This window comes from Coenobita brevimanus, chromosome 46 (genome assembly GCF_032717465.1).
Source record: "Coenobita brevimanus isolate Jiangsu-jjx chromosome 46, ASM3271746v2, whole genome shotgun sequence".
NCBI classification, from domain to species: Eukaryota; Metazoa; Arthropoda; class Malacostraca; order Decapoda; family Coenobitidae; genus Coenobita; species Coenobita brevimanus.
This window is the reverse complement of record NC_136999.1, coordinates 7,815,966-7,837,337: the sequence shown is the minus strand read 5'-3', so window position 1 is coordinate 7,837,337 and position 21,372 is coordinate 7,815,966. Positions and strand designations below refer to the sequence as shown.

General features: G+C 43.9%; 1 protein-coding gene across 5 annotated transcripts in view; it reads right to left on the bottom strand.

Moving 5' to 3' along the window:
* Window positions 1–7,773: 7,773 nt before the first annotated feature.
* Srrm1 (Serine-arginine repetitive matrix 1) overlaps window positions 7,774–21,372 on the bottom strand; it is a 179,404-nt gene continuing 165,805 nt past the window's right edge. For 2 of the 5 annotated variants that reach the window (XM_080271560.1, XM_080271563.1), the window contains one exon: window positions 11,324–13,316. In XM_080271560.1, the coding sequence (XP_080127686.1) occupies window positions 13,194–13,316 (123 nt within the window). In that variant the 3' untranslated portion in view covers window positions 11,324–13,193. Of the gene's footprint in view, window positions 7,869–11,323; window positions 13,330–21,372 lie in introns of those variants that run through there. The other 3 variants (XR_013897175.1, XM_080271561.1, XM_080271562.1) reach the window with 3 other exon arrangements.

Genomic DNA, 21,372 nt, shown 5'->3' with positions numbered 1-21,372 from the left:
GCCTGCGCCCTTACCTCAGATGTTCACAGAAAACTCTCTGACTCTCTTATATGGGGAGGGACTAGGATAATTCACAAAGTTCACTTTCTGCCCTGTTAGCACTGAGTTCTGATGGGCCACTATTGACTACGGTTTCTTACGGAGTCACTATCACTGTTTTCCCTGTTTCCTGGGTAATAGTCACTCTATCTTTCACTTGGAGGTATGGTGCAGGGAGGCTCTCCCATCTGGGGGCCTCGACCTGGGAGGCGGCCATTGTACTGGGGCCGCGCCGGTGGGGTGCAGGGAGGCCCTTTGGTCTGGGGGCCTCGACCTGATAGGTGGCCCTCGGGACTGGGGCCAAACAGCCGGAGTAGTCGGGCCTGCCTTTTCCGACTCTGGGGGGTGAGGGAGCCCGAGTCGCCTTCGTCGAGGGTTGGAGAGTCTGGCCGGGGCGTCCTGGAGCTGCGGGCACCAAGGGGGGAGAGGCGCCGTCAGGACTGGGCTGCGGCAGCGTCTCCTACAGGGCTCTGACAGGAACAAGGAACTCCCGGGTGTAGGCGGTAAGCCTGATATCGGGCCTTGCCACCACTCTAGCGTCTCCTCCGGGGCTATATTCCTGGGTGGTGACGAAGAGCTCCCCGAAGGGAAAGAGGTGAGAGGAGGACTCACGTTGCCCATGTCCTCTCGAGTGTGTCTGGAGGCCAGAGCCTGGGGTCGCCTTCCCCTGCCACACACTCTGGCTGTAGCCGTGTACTTGCCCGGCGTACGGGGGACACCTGTCGGACGTATGGGGCCGTCCTTGTGCCGCGGCTGAGGGCTGCCGGCGGGGTGTAGTTCCCGTAGTACGAGACAAGTCGGAGTAAGGGGCACAGAAGCCACACTCCCTCCAGTACGGATTGAGTCTACCTTCAGGGGCTTCTCTACCCTGGTACGTGCCCCGGCTGGAGCCGAGTGTCTACCTGTACGGAGAACAACTGCCGGGCGAACGGGGTCGCCCTCACGCCATGGCTTAGTGCCGACGACGGGGTGTTGCTTCCGTAATTGGGAAGTGCTACACGTACGGTAGCAGGGGCTCTTTACCCTGATCCGTACTCTGGCCGCAGCCGGTAGCTGATCTACCCTAGCAGGAACATCTGCCGGGCAAACGGGGTCACCCTCGCGCCACGGCTTAGGGCCAACGACGGGATGTTGCTCCTGAAGGGGAGAACAGCAAGAGAGAGATGCGCTGGGGCAACTCTCTCCTTTTGGTGTGTTAAGGCCGGAGCCTGGGGTCACTTTCCCCTTCACACTCTGTATCAGGCCGTAGCCTTGGGCCTAGCAGGAACATCTGCCGGGCAAACGGGGTCACCCTCGCGCCACGGCTTAGGGCCAACGACGGGATGTTGCTCCTGAAGGGGAGAACAGCAAGAGAGAGATGCGCTGGGGCAACTCTCTCCTTTTGGTGTGTTAAGGCCGGAGCCTGGGGTCACTTTCCCCTTCACACTCTGTATCAGGCCGTAGCCTTGGGCCTCTTGCCCTTGGGCCTCCTGCCCTAGAGGGTGTAACAAAGCCATCAATACGGTGCTACCTGGGACTGATTCTGCTTCAGTCCCACCCCTCTTCTGTCGATCACTGCTCCGCCCGCAATGTAGTTTACTTCCCCTGATGACCTGGGGTTGGGGCAATTGCGGGGAATAAGGACCTAGGACCGTAATGTCCTGATGACCCTCTTGACTGAGGTCACTAATCCCACCGTTGTGTCCTCCTGGGGTGGTGGTGCGGTGGCGGCCCGGTGGTGGGGTGGGGAGTGGTGAGGTAGGAGGTCCGGCGGCGGGCACGGCGGGCATTTTACAATCTATATATTTCGTTGACTTTATTCCATACTTAACTTCATACCCCTCTTGGAGTAAGAGTCATTTGCGACAATATTGCCTCAAAATCGATCAAAATACGTTAAAAATCGTCAATTAAAAGTAAAAAAGAAGAATAATTAAAAGCAGCTTACCTATAGAGAGAATGTATAGTTTCGGCCTCTTCAGCCAGCTAGGGTGGAAACTACAAGTACAGCGGGTCATGATCGGAGAAATTACAGGACGGTACTGAAACCTCCATAAAGATGCATTTGCGACGGAAACGCCATAGCAGAAGACCCTCCCTAGTTTGGGGGTATAATATAATAGAGCAAACTGAAATAGCCAACGGACGTGGGTAAAAAAGAAAAAAAAAAATCCAGCAAAACCCAGCCAAACTCTCCTAATGCACGTCTTACTTCTGGCGTAATTTCACATTCTTTACCGATATGTTAAGTTTGGATGATTTCAGTTAACTAAGCTATGTTAGGTCAGGATAGGTGGGGTTAGGATACGTCAGGTTACGATGGATTAGATTACGGAGCTTTCTACTGTAGGTTAGGTTAAGTGGCAATTCTAGGTGTTTAAATGAGGGGTCTGAAGGTGAAGCCCCCAGTTAGGTTAACCCTTCGTTAGTCAGGTGGGGTGTTTCGGCACCCCAATATTTTTTAAAAGCTCATAATTCCTAGCCAGTAATTCGAATATTTCTCTCCGTTCCAGTACTCTCCTGATTCACTGAGAGGGAGCATGTGGATTGGTTTAGTCCTGCCTCTGCTGCAGTGAGAGGGATACTTCCTCCCCCCCCCCCCGGGGTGTCCAGTCACCCCATCAAATGAACCATTTAGATCATATTGTGATACTGTTTTTTTCTTTTCTTATTTTTGCATAGTTTATCATTTCTGATTTTAAAAATCACACAATGTATTTTCCTGTGCGTGTTTACCTGACAAATGAGATACGAGTCCATTTGTCATATTTTTACTCATATTATAATTTATTGCATTTTATTATTATAAATTAATAAACACCACCTACAAGGCATTCAATCTTTTCATTACTGATTGCAGAGATATGAGGAAGCGGCAGTATGAATATATTTTACATTTTAGTAACACTACATGTACTGTATTTTTGTATTGGGGTGTTGTAACACCCCACCGGACTAACCACGTTTGAATACCCCACAGGACTAACGAAGGGTTAAGCTAGATTAGATTAAGTTAGGTTAGACTGGATCGTTAGCTTTACCTTTGAATGTTTGATGCTATACGCGTCCCATCAACGAGATCGGCATGGCATTCAATGCATAAATCCCTGCCACGGGCCAACTGGCAACTTCCTGAAATATCCCAAATTCTGTATATTTTGTGTTTTCCATACACTTTTTGTAGTCTAAAATAGCCAGATAGCTATCTTGTGCTTCATACTGTACTCAAATTTCATTCCTGTAGATCGTGAGATTGTAAGATGGGGGAGGTGCAATCGCCGCGCCCGTGTGGTAAAATTTTACCGACACACACACACACACACACACACACACACATATATATATATATATATATATATATATATATATATATATAATTTTGTGCCGAGTGACTTTTCAGACAAATCATGTTACAGGGACCACCATTCACAAACATGAGTTTCTTTATTACGACGAATAATTAACCGCGTCTTATAACATTACGGTTATGCATTAAACTTTTACCACAATCAAAAGTTAATTTACTGGACACTGGAACAGGTGCGCTGCCAGGAATTTGTCACGGGGGAGGATGAATTCTGGTTGCCATTATTCTTCAGATACGGCTGTTTGGAAAGTATTGCAATAGTACCTCGATTAAAAATGTGTCGAATGTCAAGTGTAAATGGGACAACCTATGAAACAATCATCAACAGCGAATGTGTAAATGAAAATATACATATATGACAAAGTAGGCTAACGGCCTTCCCATTCAACTTTTAGGGTGGAGGTGCCCCTCGGGCAACTCCCCTGGGCCCATGCGCTGGAAAAAGCACCTTGATATTGTTATAAGCGCCATGCTTTACGATAATATTTCAATGAAACATACCTCACGTATGTGGAGCTACAGTATAATGTGAACAGCCGCCTCAAACACTGCCCATCGTCAACTAGTCTGAGAACGTCAACAAACGTTCGTATTTCGATGTAATTTCTGTAAATATTTTGTTTTGTAACCTTTATACTATATAAAAAAAAAAAATTAGTTTACGGCAAAAGAATGATAATGTGTTGCAATTGTCTGAAAACCTTTAAAATTGTTCTTACCTTGGCGACTTTTTCTTTTGGTTTGAAAACTCCGATAAGGATTTCAACTCTTTCAGATGACACATCATGGTTAATACTCATGGCGGACCGATCCCATCCCCTCTTGTTATTGGTTAGTGCCTCACTTGTTTTCGATAGGTGATACGAACAGGGTGGAGTCAACACATGTTCTAATGCCACAAGTCCGGCACAGATCGAACCCCGTGACTAGATATCACACCTCATTCATCACTTTACTTCGCATAGCACGTCACACAATAGGTTATCCTTTCTTCACAAAATTCACTACCTCGGTTCTCTTTTGTTCTTTATTCACACCCCCATAATCCACACATCTAAACCTACCCAGCTTAACCCCCTTCAGCCAAAGAAAGCCTTCTCTCCCTCGTTGGACTATTTTATTAAGCTTAAAAAATCCCGTCTTCTGAGGAGACTAATGAAGGCTCCTGTTATGCTAAGCGTTTCTAGGTCGGCTTCCGGGCCTAAGAATGCCAAGGGTGCAACTGGGTTCCCTTTCTAGACCGGAGCTTAGACACAGTATGAGACGAACAGGGCATAAAAACACAGGGCAACAACCTTACACGTATATTGACATTTTCTCTGCTATGGAACAGGAAAACATTTCACACATTATGCTAAACAAAGTTAATACATAGGCTGGCAGATGGGTTTCGAGTATCACACAGGATACTAGACAGACAGAGGTTTTAGTCTGGGTAAGGAGGTAATACACAACTTACACAGTCCTTGCACGGGAGGCTCGTTCCCAGTGAGAAGGCAAAATACAGGTTTTACTGTGCACGAGGTAGTTCAAGAATCTTTATTCTGACACTGACTCTATTTCCTGATTCACAGTAGTTTTATATATATATATATATATATATATATATATATATATATATATATATATATATATATATATATATATATATATATATTGTCACTGGATTCTATTTCTTGGTTTACACAGGGTGGATGTGCAGTCACAGAGTTATGATAATGACACTGACCTCTCGTCTTGCACAGAATGGATATGCACTGTCTCGTGTATCTTTCCTCACTTTACTGGATTTCACTATTCACTTGCACTGCACAGTCTTTGCCTCTCACTCACAGTCTGTGGGAGCCATGTATCACAGTCACTGTTATATATAATGTCACTGATCGGGCAAAGGGGAAGGGGGAAGGCCTTGGGACTAACAGTCGTCAGCCTGGGGTAAGTGGAGTCCCTTGAGGAGTCCCTTCGTCCCGCGGCCACGGGACTACTCGCAGGGGCATCGTCTCTCGTCGAGGGCTTGGGCTGGGCGTGCTGAAGAGCCCCTCACTGTCGGGGCTGGAAACTGGGATCTGGCCTTCTGGGCTGGGGCCAAACAGGTTCTGAAGGCACTCCCTCAGGTGCCTGGTGGAGGAAAGGCGTCGCCTTCGTCAGGGAGGGGAGAGGTCTCGCCCTGGGGTCCTGGGGACGCCCTCAAAGGTCCGTTGGCTATGGTCTCCTTCCCACGGCGTTGCCGTCAGGGTGGGACTGTGGCGTCACTCCTGTCCAGAGTCCGTCAGGTGGGGGTCCTCCTTGGGGGCTGACTGGATGGAGAATAGCCACGGGGATAACACCGGGCCTCTCCACCAATCCTCAGGGCAAAAGTCCTCCTCCTGGAGGTTGCCTCGGTCTGGGAGGAAAGAGGAGCAACCTGCACTCCCACTGGTAGGCAGGGCTGATTGCAGGTAGCCCTTACGCTGCAGAGTCACAGGGGGTGAGGAACTTTGGTGTCCCTCCCCGGCGCGGCTACTAGCCGTAACTGAGTTCCTTTTGGCAACAGACGGAGGGCGGCTGCAGGCCGTCCCTTCACTGTCGGTGTGGCTTCCGGCCGTCACTGGGGCCCGACTCCCTGATGGGAACACAGAAGAAGCGTGGCTATTGGCTGTCGCTTGCCTGCCGGCACGGCTGCAGGCCATCGCAGAAGTCCCGTATGGAGGGCGACATGTAGATGAGGAGTGGCTACAGGCCGTCTCCTGCCTACTGGTGCAGCTACAGGCTGTCGCTGGTGTCGTGCCCTCCGAGGCAACTGCAGAAGGAGAGGAGGCATACCTTTCTCTCCCCTCATGCGGCTTCAGGCCGTCACAGGTTCTGCCGAGAGTGTAAGCAGCACCTGATGGAGTGGCTACAGGCCGTTTCCTCTTCTGGGGCCCAGCTACAGGCCGTGGTCTTTTTGGTGTGCGGCCACCAGCCGTCACAAGGGCCAGGCTACAGGCCGTGGCCTTTTTGTCGGAGCCTCTACAGGCCGTCTCTTGTTTTGTGCGGCTTCTGGCTGTCGCTGGGGTTCTGCTTGGAGCTGATGGTTCAGCTCCACCCCGATCCTGGCGAGGGCTAGCTCGCCCGAAAGGTAGTGCACTCAGACTGGGATGGTCTCGTTGAGTACACTCTGGGGAATAGGGGCGTGCAGCCCAGGGGGACATGTCCGTATTGACCGGACATGTCGCACACACCATCTACTCCTCCGTAGTCTCCTCCTGGGGGTGTGGTGGCGACCTGAGTTACCACGGCCAGTATTTCAGCTCCTAAACTTACTCTGATGGATATTATTGTCAGACATTAGCTGGAACAAAATAACATGTTTGAGTTGCCTGACCATGGGTGAATTAATGGTAACAGTATGCTCATCCTTAAGTCCCATCCACACTAGGGGTCATGGTGTGCTCTCTGTTGCACGCACTGAGCTCTATGGTATGGAGAGGCTATCTCCGCAGCAAGCGTTTTGACTTTGGCCACCACATTGAAACACCCACACTCGTCGCCTCCACCACGGTAATGCAATTGCAACACTTTAGTTAGCTTACCGTTGCTTATAAGCTGAACAGCAGGCCATGGCACTGTATTTCTGAATTCGCGGGCGTTGGGTGTAGTGCATAAACATCATCAGCACCGCTCTGGGCCCCTGGCAGCAGGTACACAAACTATGTGGCGCTACCCATGAGAAAGGCTCTCAGTGGTTGCACGTCACTATGCCTTGCTCAGGTTTTCATGCCACGGAAGGTCTGTGCTGCTCGCCTCTGGCAAAATCTGACTGAGGGGTATTTCATGGTTACGGCGCACACCACGATGGCCACAGTAGCTGTCTGGATTCCCTCAGAACTTACGTCAAGGCAGCCGCTGCTTGCACCACATGTTCTTTTTCCTATTTTTTTACTTTTTGGCACAACATAGTGCCACAATACTCCACATCGCAGGCTCTTCAACTGCTGAGGTGTTGTTATCCATCCCCCTCCTTCTGCAGCACAACGGTAACTGGGCAAGCAATGCCCATTGTACTAATGTGGACATCACTGGCCTCAGCAACACTGGTTGGTCACTGTGATGCGTAACAGAACGTGTTGCATGATCCCTAGTGTAAACAAGGCTTTAGACCCTCTTACCCACTCACCTGACTAAAGCAGTCTGTCAGTAGCAGGTTTATAAGACATGACCAAGAGTGGGTTCAGTGGAATGGTGGTAACTTTAGTACAGTATTACTGCTATACAGTAGTACTTGGGATAAGAAATGCCTATCATTGCTTTTAAGCTATTTGTATAACATGTATATTGTTGTTTCCAGAGATAGTCATGGCAGATGGTGGATGCGACTTTGGGGGGGGAGGAGGAGGATGCGACTTCGGAGGGGGAGGAGGAGGAGGAACATCACATCACATCGACATTGATCACAACATGCACAGTCACTTCAATGACACTTGGGGTGGGCACATCAACACCGGAGACAGGCAAGCTGCGAAGTCTGGAAGGAGTAAAGGAAAGGCAGCCTCTCTTGCCACTCAGTTTTGCGTCGTAACTGTTTTGATAACACTCATTATTCTCATTATATTCTTTGTGGTTCGTACATTTCGTTAATCCCTTCACCCTGAGAACGTATTTTATCACCAATGTCCATGTTTATAGCTAGACACCTTAATCCCCAATGAGGTGGTCTGAAACAAATCACCAGTTTCACAGTCCTCTGTCACTAGGTTGCGCTCTCTCAACTCCCACCACCCTCATTCATACTCATATACTGTACCTCTCCAACCATCCCTCCACATTCCGTCTCCTAATTCACACGAACATCCCTGGTCTCCTAACTCACACGACCATCCCCAGTCTCCCAATTCACACGAACATCCTCAGTCTCCTAATTCACACCAACTTATTCTTATAATACCTCTCCACATCCCCAGTCTCTCCCTCCCTCACACTTATACACTGCTAATGTCTCCATTCTCTCCACATGACCAAACTATCTCAGGGTATTTCTCATACTTCCCAAGACCTCCACCTCAACACAACAACATACCAACTTTCCTATATATCAGCCTCTCAATTTTACATGCTCCTCTTACTCTTGACTTACGTCCAAGCATAGCCCATGCTTCATTTTCATACAACAAAGAGCAATCATAATACTGTTGTTCAGTAAGTTCCCTACTACCATGCTCCCCTCCCTAAACTCTTGTTTTTCTAACTTACCCTAAAACTACCATCTCTCCATCATGAATGCATAGTCGTAGGAAAAGATTAACACAAGAATATGATGCAAGTAATGAGGTGCTAAAGAACGGATGTCAGACAGCAGCACTGTTTATTTTCTGCCACTAACCTACTCGAAATAAGCTGCAATAGGATGAAGAACTGGGCCAAGTGGGGGGGGGGGGAGCACATCTGTTGTTAATGCTCTCATTGTACACTACTGTACCTTCAACATTCCTTCTCTGCTGCACTCTGCCTTGCACTTTATCCTTTAACAAACTTCATTCCTGCTCATTATACAGCTTAAATATCTGAAGGCCTGATAATTTTATTCAGCTAAGGAGACATCTCATGGAAAGTTGAGTGGGAATACAGGACAGCTTTGTTTTTTCATGTCTCAATACTGTGGCTATAGGGATCATGGTCACGTTTCGCACTGTTTACTTCTAGGTATGTCCATAGTAAACTACTAGACCTTTCTTAAAAGCTGCCGGTAATGATTACGGTACCAGTAATAATGGGCACTGATTACCAGTAATAATGGGTGGTGCTCTTGTCATTGCTTCTTAGCACATGCACATACCAGGCCTCTCCTAATCATTAAACTAATCACTCTTGATGGCAATGAAGCTGTCATAATCATGGCTATCACTTTATAAGTTAGGCTTTTTATGTCCACATTACAATTTCAGACCTATCCCAAATATTTACATCAAAAATCTGTTTTACATTGCATCATCTAGACCTCTTTTTATAAATAAAATATAAAAATACTGTACAGAAAATAAAGTCTACAGCCTACAAAACTTGTTTCTGAACAAAAAGAAAGCCAAATTCATTAGTTAATTCTGACATGCCCAGACAACAGCATTTATAAAGCTAGAGATTATAGGAAGTTGGGAAATACAGTTTCAGACCTGACCCACTACATTCAAGGAGGACTGAGAGTACTAGCTCATTCATCAGACATACTGCGTTCCTTCTGTAACAGGAGAATGCAAGCAGAGAGTTCAGAAGTATGAGTGTAATGGTAGAAGCTGAGGAGAGATTAAGATGCAACATGGAAACAAAGAAAGAAAGACTGAAAGGAATCAGTGAGATAATGCTTTAATTATATGTCTTTCAAGATTTCAAGATGTTTTTCTTGTCTGACAAATCTTTCAAATTTATGAAAATTTATATTACAAATATTAAACTATTCCCACAAAACCATCATATCATACCTTGCTCCCTTGAAACCTTTACTGTTACCTGTATTATTCCTTTACATTCTTTATTCACACCTCACATTACTCACAACTGTAACAGCTTGACTAATTTACTGGGCCCTGACCTGACATAGGAACCCATTAATCATCCTTCAGTACTCCTTACATGAAGTACCAGAAGCTGGAAAGAAGAGTAAAGCAGCACTGTATCTTGATCAATATACATACATATAAAGACACCATGCTTACTCATAATGAATCCCCATACTAAGGTGGGCTGTGATACAGCTAATGCTTTCTATGGACTGGAAGATAAACTAAGTGCCAAACTCAGCTAATTAGGAAAAAGATGATTGAGATGGGTAGCAAGATCTAACAACGTGAGAGTTTCAGCTTGGATTCTGACTATGCACAGTCACTCAGAAAAAAGATCAAGTGACTGTACTTTTGGCTAAATGTTTCCTGTTTAAAAGTGATGATTCTGTGTCTTCTACCTAATCATCTCAGAGATACTTAATTCAAATCTGACCTAGAGCTAATGAGATCTTTGCAGTCTAGTTCATTTTTGAAAATGTCTGTTAGCAGTGTGGTTTGAAGGTGGTGCAGGTATGAGTTGAGTGGTGACTCCAAGGGTAATCCACTGACGAATGAAGACTTAAACTGGTAGAAGAGTTTGAGAGATATATGTGTCATGTGTCTTGAGGAAGAAAGGGGTCCTGTGCTATGAAAATGCTAATATGAAACTGAGGTCTGAGCTTGAAGGCTGTAAAACAATTACATAAAAGTGTGCTGTGTCCATATCAACACGTGATCCTCTAATAATAGTGTGAAAGATGCCGAATGAGATCAGTAGAAATGGAAATTCATAGGAATGTCTAAGCTGCACAAGTAAAACAGGATATGAAACATAAAACAATTTACAAAAGATACTGAATAAAGAAGTCTACTGATATATGGGTACATGATATAGGTATTAGCCGAAAAGAAAATGGATACTGAATGGATAAGACCCGAAAAGCGTATAAAACAATTTACAAAAGATACTGAATAAAGAAGTCTACAGATATATGGGTACATGATATAGGTATTAGCCGAAAAGAAAATGGATACTGAATGGATAAGACCCGAAAAGCGTACACGTGGGTTAAAGAATGTACGAGGCATGGCAGGCCACAAGGCAGTCACTGAAGCCAAGATATATTACTAGCAAAGAGACAGATATGAACAACTGAAGGACAGGCAGAGATGCAATACAAGAGCTGCACTCCTTTATTTCCTTGGTAGTTAATTATCTCCACCTCATTGGTGTACAATTACTGATCTATGAATCAATCATTAGACAAATAGTGCAATGGTTTAATTAAGATTTTGAAGGCTTAGATCATGGGAGAATGATTATATGGCTCACTCCACTGGCGATGCCGTTTAACAGTACTAGCTTTGTGCTTTCTACTCTCTTGTTTCTGAATCCTAATTCACTCTTTGGTAAGAATTACATTTACAAAGAATATTATCTGTTCAACTGGTCAAACTCCAAACTCCCCCAATGTACAGACTGATGTAGTCTTACTAAGTTCGTTGGGCTTTAAACAGCTATATTTTCATACCTCCCTTTCTATCTGTTGCCCTACAAATATGCTTCCATACACAAGGAACCTACCTGGCAAGCTACCCCATACATATGTAATAATACTTGGATTTGAGTCCCTTACATTTTTTTCCCCTCCTTTCTGCTAGCATGAAACTTTTAAAGGACACAAGAAGCAACTGTTCCTGCAAGGCAGTCCCATGCAGTAAGCCAATGTTCCCTAGTGGTGGAGAATGTACTGTTACAGTAAGGTGCTGGTGTGTGTGTGTGGAGGTCTGGTTCCCAGATGAATGCTGACTTATGACTCTCCCCCCAGTTAACAGGGAGGAAAGGGATGCGGTGCCATGAAAACCCTGTTACCACCCTGCACTGCTTATACAATACTTTCCTAGGTTACAAGAAATCATTAGGTTTGTCGTTCAGTGCAGAGCCTCCTGAAATGGAAAGAAAAGTAATAAAAAAGTGAGAGGAAGGATGGGTGAAACGAAGGATGAAGGGCAAACAAAGTAAAAGAATGATATAGGTGGATAAAGAAGTGGGTACCACTACAAGTGACTGGATGATGTCTCCACTACCTACCATCAGTATGTGCAATATACATGTGATGCTCTGTGTGAGGAAAATAATACAAAACTGTGTATTTTAATAAAATTGTAATAGACTTAACATTACAATTATTTCTATCCTAATTTTATATCACACACTTAGCTTTTCTCTGCACTTCAGAATAATTTGTTTTCTCTGACATATTTGCAATGAGAACACAATGCTCTCATGGATGTTTTATCTTTACCACTTTCTGACAACATACAAGTACTGTATTGTAATCTAATATACCCATGGCCAATATGCATTACGGTGCACTATAGAACTCTGGAAGATGATCCAAGTTCTCGAGCAGTTTTCCCGAATGACTGTTTTGAAACATGTAAAAGTAATATGAAGAAGGATCCCAACATGGCTTTACTTTGGCACTGGTATCACCTATGATGTACAAGTACTGTAGCTCTTTACTATCTGCAATGATGCTTGAGTATGCAGCTGATGTAGTGTAACACATAAATAACTTGTCACTAATTTCCAAAACTTCTACAATGAATGCAGCATTATATCTTCTACTCAGTGCTTATTTAACCTATACATAGAATAATAAAGAGCCATAAATGGACATGTCAGCTACCAGTATGCCTTTCGCTAGTATTTATTACACCACTGCATAGCTATCAACACGAGTTTTAGCTTAAGAATAATTTCAAAATATTACCAAATTAGCTGCAGCATTAAACTATACCTGGTATCTATTAACATCATAACAATTATCCTGAACTAAATGCTGAGAAAAATTTCATTAGATGAGAGACAGAGAGAGAGAGAGAGAGAGAAAGGGGGGGAGGGGTAAGTGCCACATTCTCACTGTGCAGTACAGTATGCCATAATTTTAAAATCCTTAAATGTTGAAAAGTGCTGGGTCCCCTAGACAACAATGAGTACCATGAATTCAGCTTATGATGACAACAGGGTACCATCAAGAGTAAAAGTTCACTGACAATTCCCTGCCAGCACTGCATACTTCCTGCCATAGTTTTCAATCTTTCCTGAACATCACAGTAGCATCCTTCCTTCTGATTCTGTTTTGCTGTGTCCTTCACAACGCTATCATTAATTTTTTAGAATAACATGTTCCCTCACCAAACCCAGCAAGGAAGTGTCAGCAAACTTTTTACAGTATTGTGACAGTACATATGAATAAAAGGTCTGCAGTGCCAGCCAAATGTGAGGTTACCATCATCAGCCAGATAAGATGTTACTCCGACTCTGACGCAGCAGACGATCGCTCCTGACGCTTCATGGACATCAGTGCCTTTTCTCGCAACTTCCTCTCCAGTTCCTCTCCTCCCACACTCTCTTCAGATTCACTCTGAGAATCCTGTCAACACACACTGTCATCTCCCATATTTTTAGTTAATTCACTAAATCTAGTTCATACAAATATAGTATTATACTACATGCACTATCATACAGAAAAATTATACCAACATTCAGAAAAGTTATTTCATATTGTGTCGTATCATTTATAAAGGCTCCAACATGCTTGCATGCATCAGCCTAGTCACATAATGGCACCTCTCCACGTCGCTCGATCTCTGGCAGCCTCCCTACTCAGTTCCATATTCCAGAGGTCACACTCTAAACCATGTCTCAGGTCTTTTCGGTCTGCCTCTCACAACCCCATCCCCGATGTTAACACTTCTCACCTTCTGCAACCAACTGTTATCCTCCATCTACTCAACATGCCCAAACCATCTCAATCTACCCCTCCTCATCACAATACACTCCACTTCAATCCATTTTCTCAATATTTCAATCGTAAATCTAGAGACCCCCCCCCCCCAAGTCTCACATTCAAGGAGACACTACACATTCATCTAATCATTGTCATTTCTGTATGTTTAAGCCTAAGAATATCCTTTCTTTGCTGCCCACATCTCACTACCATACAACATTACACTCCTAACACACGCTGCATACAAGGATCCTTTAGCACAGAGGGAGAGCAATCTCATGTTAGGAGGGGTAACAGCTCCCTAACTTCCTCCAACTACTCCGTACCCTTGCCACAGAGCTAGCTCCAGCCCTACCTCCAGTACAAAGCATGTCTCCCAAATAACAACACTGCTCTACAAACTCACGATACTCCCCAGCAACATCAATCCTTTCATGCCTGACACTCACTACATGTTCTCCCCAACACACCGCACACAAAAAATCAGCATTATCTTGCAGTCCACCTGTTGTACCACTACATTTCTTAAGCATCCACTTATCACAAACAATGCATAGGATGGAGGTACCTCCTACACCCTTGTAGCAGACCACATATGGCCACACTCCCTATGCTCTGACAGTACCTTACCAGCCCTACATACTATCACTTCTGTTTTATCCACATTTACTCTCAAACCTTTGTGCCCCATTCCATCTCTCTATTTCCTAAATATTCCCTCTGCCCCCCTTTTATTCTCTGCAATCAACACCAAGTCATCAGCATACATCTTCCATTGGAGTTCATTTCTGAATTCACGTGAAAGAGCTTCAAGCCCCATGACAAACACTAAGGGACTCAAGACTGACCCCTGAATCATGCCAACATTCATGGAAAACTCATCACTCAAATCTCCATTCACTCTCACTTGTGTGCATGCACCCACATACATAGCCATAACCACCCTGATCAGCCACTCATCGATCCCAAGCTTTCTCACTGTCCTTTTCAATACCTCCCTCGGGATTCTGTCAAAGGCCTTCTCCAAATCAACAAAAACAAAGTACAGATCCCTTTTCTTTCCTACATACAGTATTTCCAGAAGCTGTTAGACAGCAAATATGGCATTAGTGGCTCCTCTGCCTGGCATAAACCCAAGCCGCATCTCAATAATTTTCAGTTTCTCTAATCATACCTTCTAGGATTCTCAAATACCTTCATTATCTGGTCCAAAAGTTTAATGTCTATTTACTGGGAAGATATTATACAGCGTACAATATTTCTGGTCCAACATGGGACTGCATTTTAAGTGATGCAGGAGGCTTCAATGCACCTCTTACTTTGGGATTTAGATTGTACATTACATCCTAACAATCTTTTCTAGGTTTTATAAATTGTTCTAATAATGAAAAAGTTTGTATCAGTACATGTCAGAGGATACTGAGGTGCTACTTGCAAAATAAACTGCTAAGGACAAGATGTTATGAAATCTCCAAAGCCACAAACAAAATGACAAGGGCCAAAATGCTTTGTTTTGGCACTAATGCATTACCTATAAAGCTATTTGCAGTACAAATTCCCCCCCCCCCCCCTAACCAAGTGACCAATGATCAGTGATCTGACTTGTGTGTATTTCAATTCTCCATATATACTACAACAGACTAATTTTATACCAGGAGTAGTATCAACCTCTTCAATCCAGTGACATTCTATATATTTCACTCCTGCTACATCCACACAGGTTTATACGACTCGGGAAAGGACCTAAGAAGTTATGGATTCAATAAATACTGTGGTATATCAAGCTCTTCCAGTTTAAAAATCTTTTTTATGATTAATAACAGAAGTCAGGAGATGGCAAAGAAAAAAATTAGTCACCAGATTGAAAAGGTCAAAGAAAAACATGCCAAAGTAAACGAAGTTAAATGGTAGAACCTATCTATATGAAATCTTAACCCCTTCAAGAAAGGGGCACTACTTTTTATTTTCCCTCGCTGCTGTTGCATGAGTTTAACCAGACGATGAGAGCATCTGGGTAGTGAAGGGGTGAATAAATGCTATACAGCTGACCCCTCCAGTTTGAAAACACTCTAATAAGTTGAATAAAATCCTCTAAGAGCTCCAGGACTACAAACACTACGACATCAGAGTGAAGTGATTAATCCCTTCTTCTACTTTCTAAGGTTCCTAGTACATTTCAACCCCTTGAATCTAGTGGTAGGTGGTGGTGGTCATCATCCACCCACTTGATGTAGTGCTGCATACTTCTTCCTTCACCTTTATCTTTCTTTTTCTGTATCTGCCTTCTTCTCTTCCTATTCATTTTATCTTTCTTGTCACTTTTTATTACTCATCTTTCCTTTTCAGGTGGCTCTACACTGAGTGACAAGCCTAATGATTTCTGACACTGGGTGGTAACCATTATAACCAACCCACACGTTCCCTACAACATCATGCACATTGGCAGAGAGTTATTGCCCTTCACATTAAAAGAACTATCTATCTATCTATCTATTGCCAGACGCCTCAATCCCGTTTGGGGTGGCCACAAACAAATCGCCTCCAAGTCGCCCTGTCCCCCGCCATTTCACTGCCCTGCTCCCAACTCACACCCCCCTCTCTCATATACCTCTCCACCCCATCCCTCCATCTCATCCTCGGTCTCCCCCTCCCTCTTCCACCCTCCACCTCACTCACATACACTCTCTTCGTCAATCTTTCACCCTCCATCCTCTCCACATGGCCAAACCACCTCAGTGTGTTCCTCACAACGCTTCCTATCACATCCACATCCACACCACAACGCTCCTTTATATCCTCATTCGTCAGCCTGTCTCTCCACGTGACTCCACAGGCTCCTCTTAAATAACTCATTTCCACTGCTCTCACTCTTGACTTGTGTCCTTCCAACAATGTCCAAGCTTCACTTCCGTACGTTAGAGTTGGTATCACAATACTGTCATGTAGTAACTTTTTTACTTCCATGCTCACTTCCCTGTTTCTTATCACTGCTTTTAAGGAACCAGCAACCTTTCTTCCCTGCTGTACCCTTTCAAGCACTTCACCCTCCAAACCTCCATCCTTACTCATCACACTACCCAAATACTTAAACGTACTCACATTTTCCAATTCCTCACCATCCAACCTCGCTGTACATTCACTGACTTCACCTCTCTCAAAGACCATCACTTTACTCTTCCCTACATTCACCTTTAGGTTCCGTTTCTTACACACACTCTCAAACTCATCCACCAAGCCTTGCAGCTCCCCTTCGTCTTCACTCAACAACACAGTATCATCTGCAAACAACAGTACAGGGAGTTTCCAAACACTTTCCTCTCTCACCAGGGCCACTCCAACATCCACTACCCTACCTTGTACCTCTTTTATTACCCCATCCATGTACAGATTGAACAACCATGGAGACATGACACATCCCTGTTTCAAACCAACTTTCACAGAGAAAAATTCACTTAGTTCACCATCCACACGCACTGCAGCCTTCGCACCATCGTACATACTCTTCACAGCATTCAACAACTTCCCATCTACTCCATATATTCTTAACACTTTCCACAATCCTTGTCTATCCACCCTGTCATATGCTTTCTCCAAATCCATGAAAGCTGCATACAACTTCTTTCCCTTCTCTAGAAACTTTTCCACTAAAGATCTAAGAATGAATATCTGATCTACACAACCTCTTCCCTTCCTAAAGCCTCCCTGTTCTTCTCCAACTAATTTCTCTGTTCTTTCTCTAACTCTGTCTATAAGTAACCTACCATACACTTTTCCTATTATACTAAGAAGACAAATGCCCCTATGATTACCACACACTTCTTTTTCCCCTTTTCCTTTGTACAAGGGAATAATTATACCTGACTTCCAATCCTCCGGGACTCTACCTTCCTCCCAGGCCAATCTGCACATCTTCCACATCCATTCTACTACTATCTCTCCCCCATGCTTCAGCATTTCACCACACACTCCATCAATTCCTGGGGCTTTCCCCAATTTCACTTTCTTCATTGCTTCCACAACTTCCATCCTACTGATTTCTTCCTGTCTTCTCACCTCCTTCCTTCTCCCAGCCATTCCCCAGCCACTTATACTCGCATTACTTCCATCCTCCACGTTCAACAATTCCTTAAAGTGTTCTCTCCATCTGCTCACTTTTTCTCCCTTCTCCACTAGTAATCTACCATTTTTATCTTTCACTCCCCTGCTAACTTCACTTCCACCCTGTCTTACTCTTTTCACTTCTCTCCAGAACATTTTCTTACAGTCCCTCCACTTTACACTCAAATTCCTTCCAAATTCCTCATCCACTCTCTTCTTACTCTCTCTTACTAATCTTTTCACCTCTCTCTTCCTTTCCACATATAACTCTCTCTTCCGCCTCTCAACTTCTTCCACGCCCCTATTTCTCATCCATTCATTGTATGCTTTCTTCTTTTGTGCCACAGCCTGTTTCACCTCTTCAGTCCACCACGCTGTTCCTTGCACCCCCCTCCGTCTTCTCTTCCTTCCACACACCACATCACATGCTGCACATATTTCTTCTGTAAATATCTTACACACACCTTCCACGTCTCCCATCTGCTCCAATTCATATTTGCCCAATCGTTCCTCCACTTCTCTCTTATACTCTGCCTTTTTCTCATCCTCTTGTAACCTTTCCACTCTCCTTGCAACTACTCCTTCCTCTCGTCTTTCCCTTCTTCTATTCCTCCATCTTACTTGCAACCTAATTCTGGCCACCACCAAGTAGTGGTCAGAAAGTCCACTCCCCCAACCTCTATACACTCTTGCATCCTTTACACATCTTCGCATCCTTTCATCCACACACACATAATCAATCATTGCCTTCCTTTCATTCAGTTCACCACCCACCCTTCTCATCACTCGCCATGTATACCTGTGGACTAACTCAGAGATAAATGGCCACCCCTTACATAATTATGGCATCTAGCTATTACAGATAGATAGAATCTAATGACTTTTTTTATTATTATTCCTGCAACCACTAAACAATTCTATTCAACTTCAGAATGATGTCAAGCAGTTAATTAATTATGGAATCTTTTTTTTCTTCTTTCTTTTTTTCCCTGTCGTTCAAGACAGTGTTATTAAACTCTAGATTCATGTCAAGCACTGAAGGAATAATGGAGGCTAATTAAGCCCACTGAAATCTCTTCAGGTTGGAATAATGCAGCATGGAAGCAGCAGGGGTGAGGTCATGGAACTGAGGGTATTTAAATAGAACTACCATAGAAAATGAGAGCTAAATGTAAAAATATCTCCCAATTTACACTACACTGAAAGGAACACCTAAGCCACTTCACTCTAGCCATATATTTTTCATTACACAGGCAAACACCGATTTATGAAACCCCTAGATGCGATACCCCGGAATACTGTAGTGATGAGGGTAGAAATATCACTCTACCCCACCTATTGTAGGCCTACCCCCGGTTTTGCGATTTTTTTTTTTTTTTTTTTACTGATTTTGACATTTTAGACTTAAATTTTGTGTTTAGGCTGATTTATAAACTGTTTTTAGGCTTAGATTACTTAATGTGTTTTAGTCACCAGTGGAGTGAACACTGTCTTTTGGGGTACAGATTCTCGCCCCTTAGACGAGGTACAAAACAGTGTGGACAACTAGGCGACTCAACAAAGAATATTTCACTTCTGACCAATGAACATCTAACCTATTAAGGAATACACAATAATAATTTTAAATTAATATTAATAATTATGAAGGCCTTGAAAAGTGAATATTTCCTGCATTGATGGAAACTGTGACATAAATAATCATGTAGTATTTACATTTGGGCTGTTCAAGGGAGAACGCTTTGAAAACACAAAGGAATTTCTAAATTAAATGCTGGAAAATAAGAAAGATAATAAAGGAGCTCAGCAACCAGAACACTAACTACAGCAGGGGCCGCTGAAAAGGCTATCCCAACTGCATCATCAATTGCATTCCCCGTCAAGACATCAACGATTCTCCATCACAACAATTCGCACCATGGACGATTCTGTGTCATTCATACATTATCTTTATGCATAACAGATATTTACTTAACTGTCCCAAGACTGTCTGATGGTGGGACTGTACTGTATACAATGCTGTTTCTTCCTCTCTACCGAGTGTGAATATGAGTCGGAGATCGCATTCTCCAGTGATCTTGACTGGGAACAAGCGAGATGGGCACTGGTTTTAGGCTTAGGTTAGCTTCTGTTACAGCTGTTAGGCCATTTGGATTGGTTTTAAACTTTTTTTGGACTCATTTGGGTGGGTTTGACTTGGTTGGGAGGAAAACCCAAGGCTCAAAAACACATCCCAGTACTTTAATGTTAAATCTACCCAGAGATACAATACCCTGATAGGGATGGGTTTTTACTTAACCAATTGCATATTTAAACTGGGGTTTGCCTGTACTCTTTATTTTATTTTCATTGGGAGAGTTTTTTTTTGAAGTGAAGCTTTCTCTTTCAGTCCTAGGACTCCCTACCAGCAAAATCAATCTGCCTGCCATAAGCATGAATAAAGTATGTTGTTCCAGCCATGGGAGGGTTAAAAGTGACAATATTAACAATGAATCTCCTGTGACTCACTTGCAGCTAAATAAAACTGTCTGGTGTCAGCTGCACAACTATCCTCCCCGTCCCCTTATAATTAATGAAGAAGGAACCAATGGCTAGAAGCCTGCAAGTTTGTTCCCTCCAAGAAAAAATAAAACCAAGATAACAGAGAGCCATATTCAAGATATGTTCATTTCAAGATGCCAGGACATACTGCATTTGAAACTCTGGAGGTCAAAGACTGTAGGAAATAAAGACAGGGGAAGACAGTTTCAGAGTTGGTCTGTTGCACTCATGAAGGACTGGGAGTAACAGTTAACACTTGCATTAGAGAGCTGGACAGAAAAGGGATGACAGTTTGTTGCTAGACAGGTGCTACATTCCCTCTGTTGTGGTGGAGGGATACAAGCAGGAAGTTCAGAGGGGCAGTGACTACTGAAGAAGAGATGGAAAAGAGATAAAGATGCAACAGTACAGCAAGCTCAGAGGTTGAAGGGAGCCAGTAAGAGGAGGTTTAATGAGATGAAAAGCCTCTGACTCCACTTGTTGAGGAGAGCTGTATGTGGGTAGCCTCTCCATATATTAGTTGTACTCTACACTGGGACAAATAAAACCCCTGTCTAAAGTAAAAAAACTCTGCAGGGGCAAAGAAGGCATGGAGTCGGCTTAGCACACCTAATCTCTAGGAAGCAGATTTTACAAGACCGGTAACAGGATCTCTCCAAGACAAATCCCGAGAGAATGAAATCCCGCGTATGTTCAAAGATGATGCTGGATTGAGCTGAATATTATAAAAATCAGAGGATACTCCTGTTGAGGACTTTGATGGGTTGCAAGATGCATTAAAAACAAGATTACTTTTACCTCGATCAGAGATATGAGCCAAGTCTGAAATTAGGTGTGCCAAATCCTCATCCCTTGCCTGCTGAAGTAATTTCCGAGATCATCGAGATGAATCCTGCGAGAGGCAGATGGAATGGTGAAGGGTGGAGTCATTAACATATGAGTCAATAGGGTTAGATGTACAGCTTAGGCCATTGATGAATGAAAGAAAGAGAGCTGGTTATAAGACAGAGCCCTGAAGAACACCACAAATAATAGCTCTAGAAGAATGGTGGCCATTTACAAC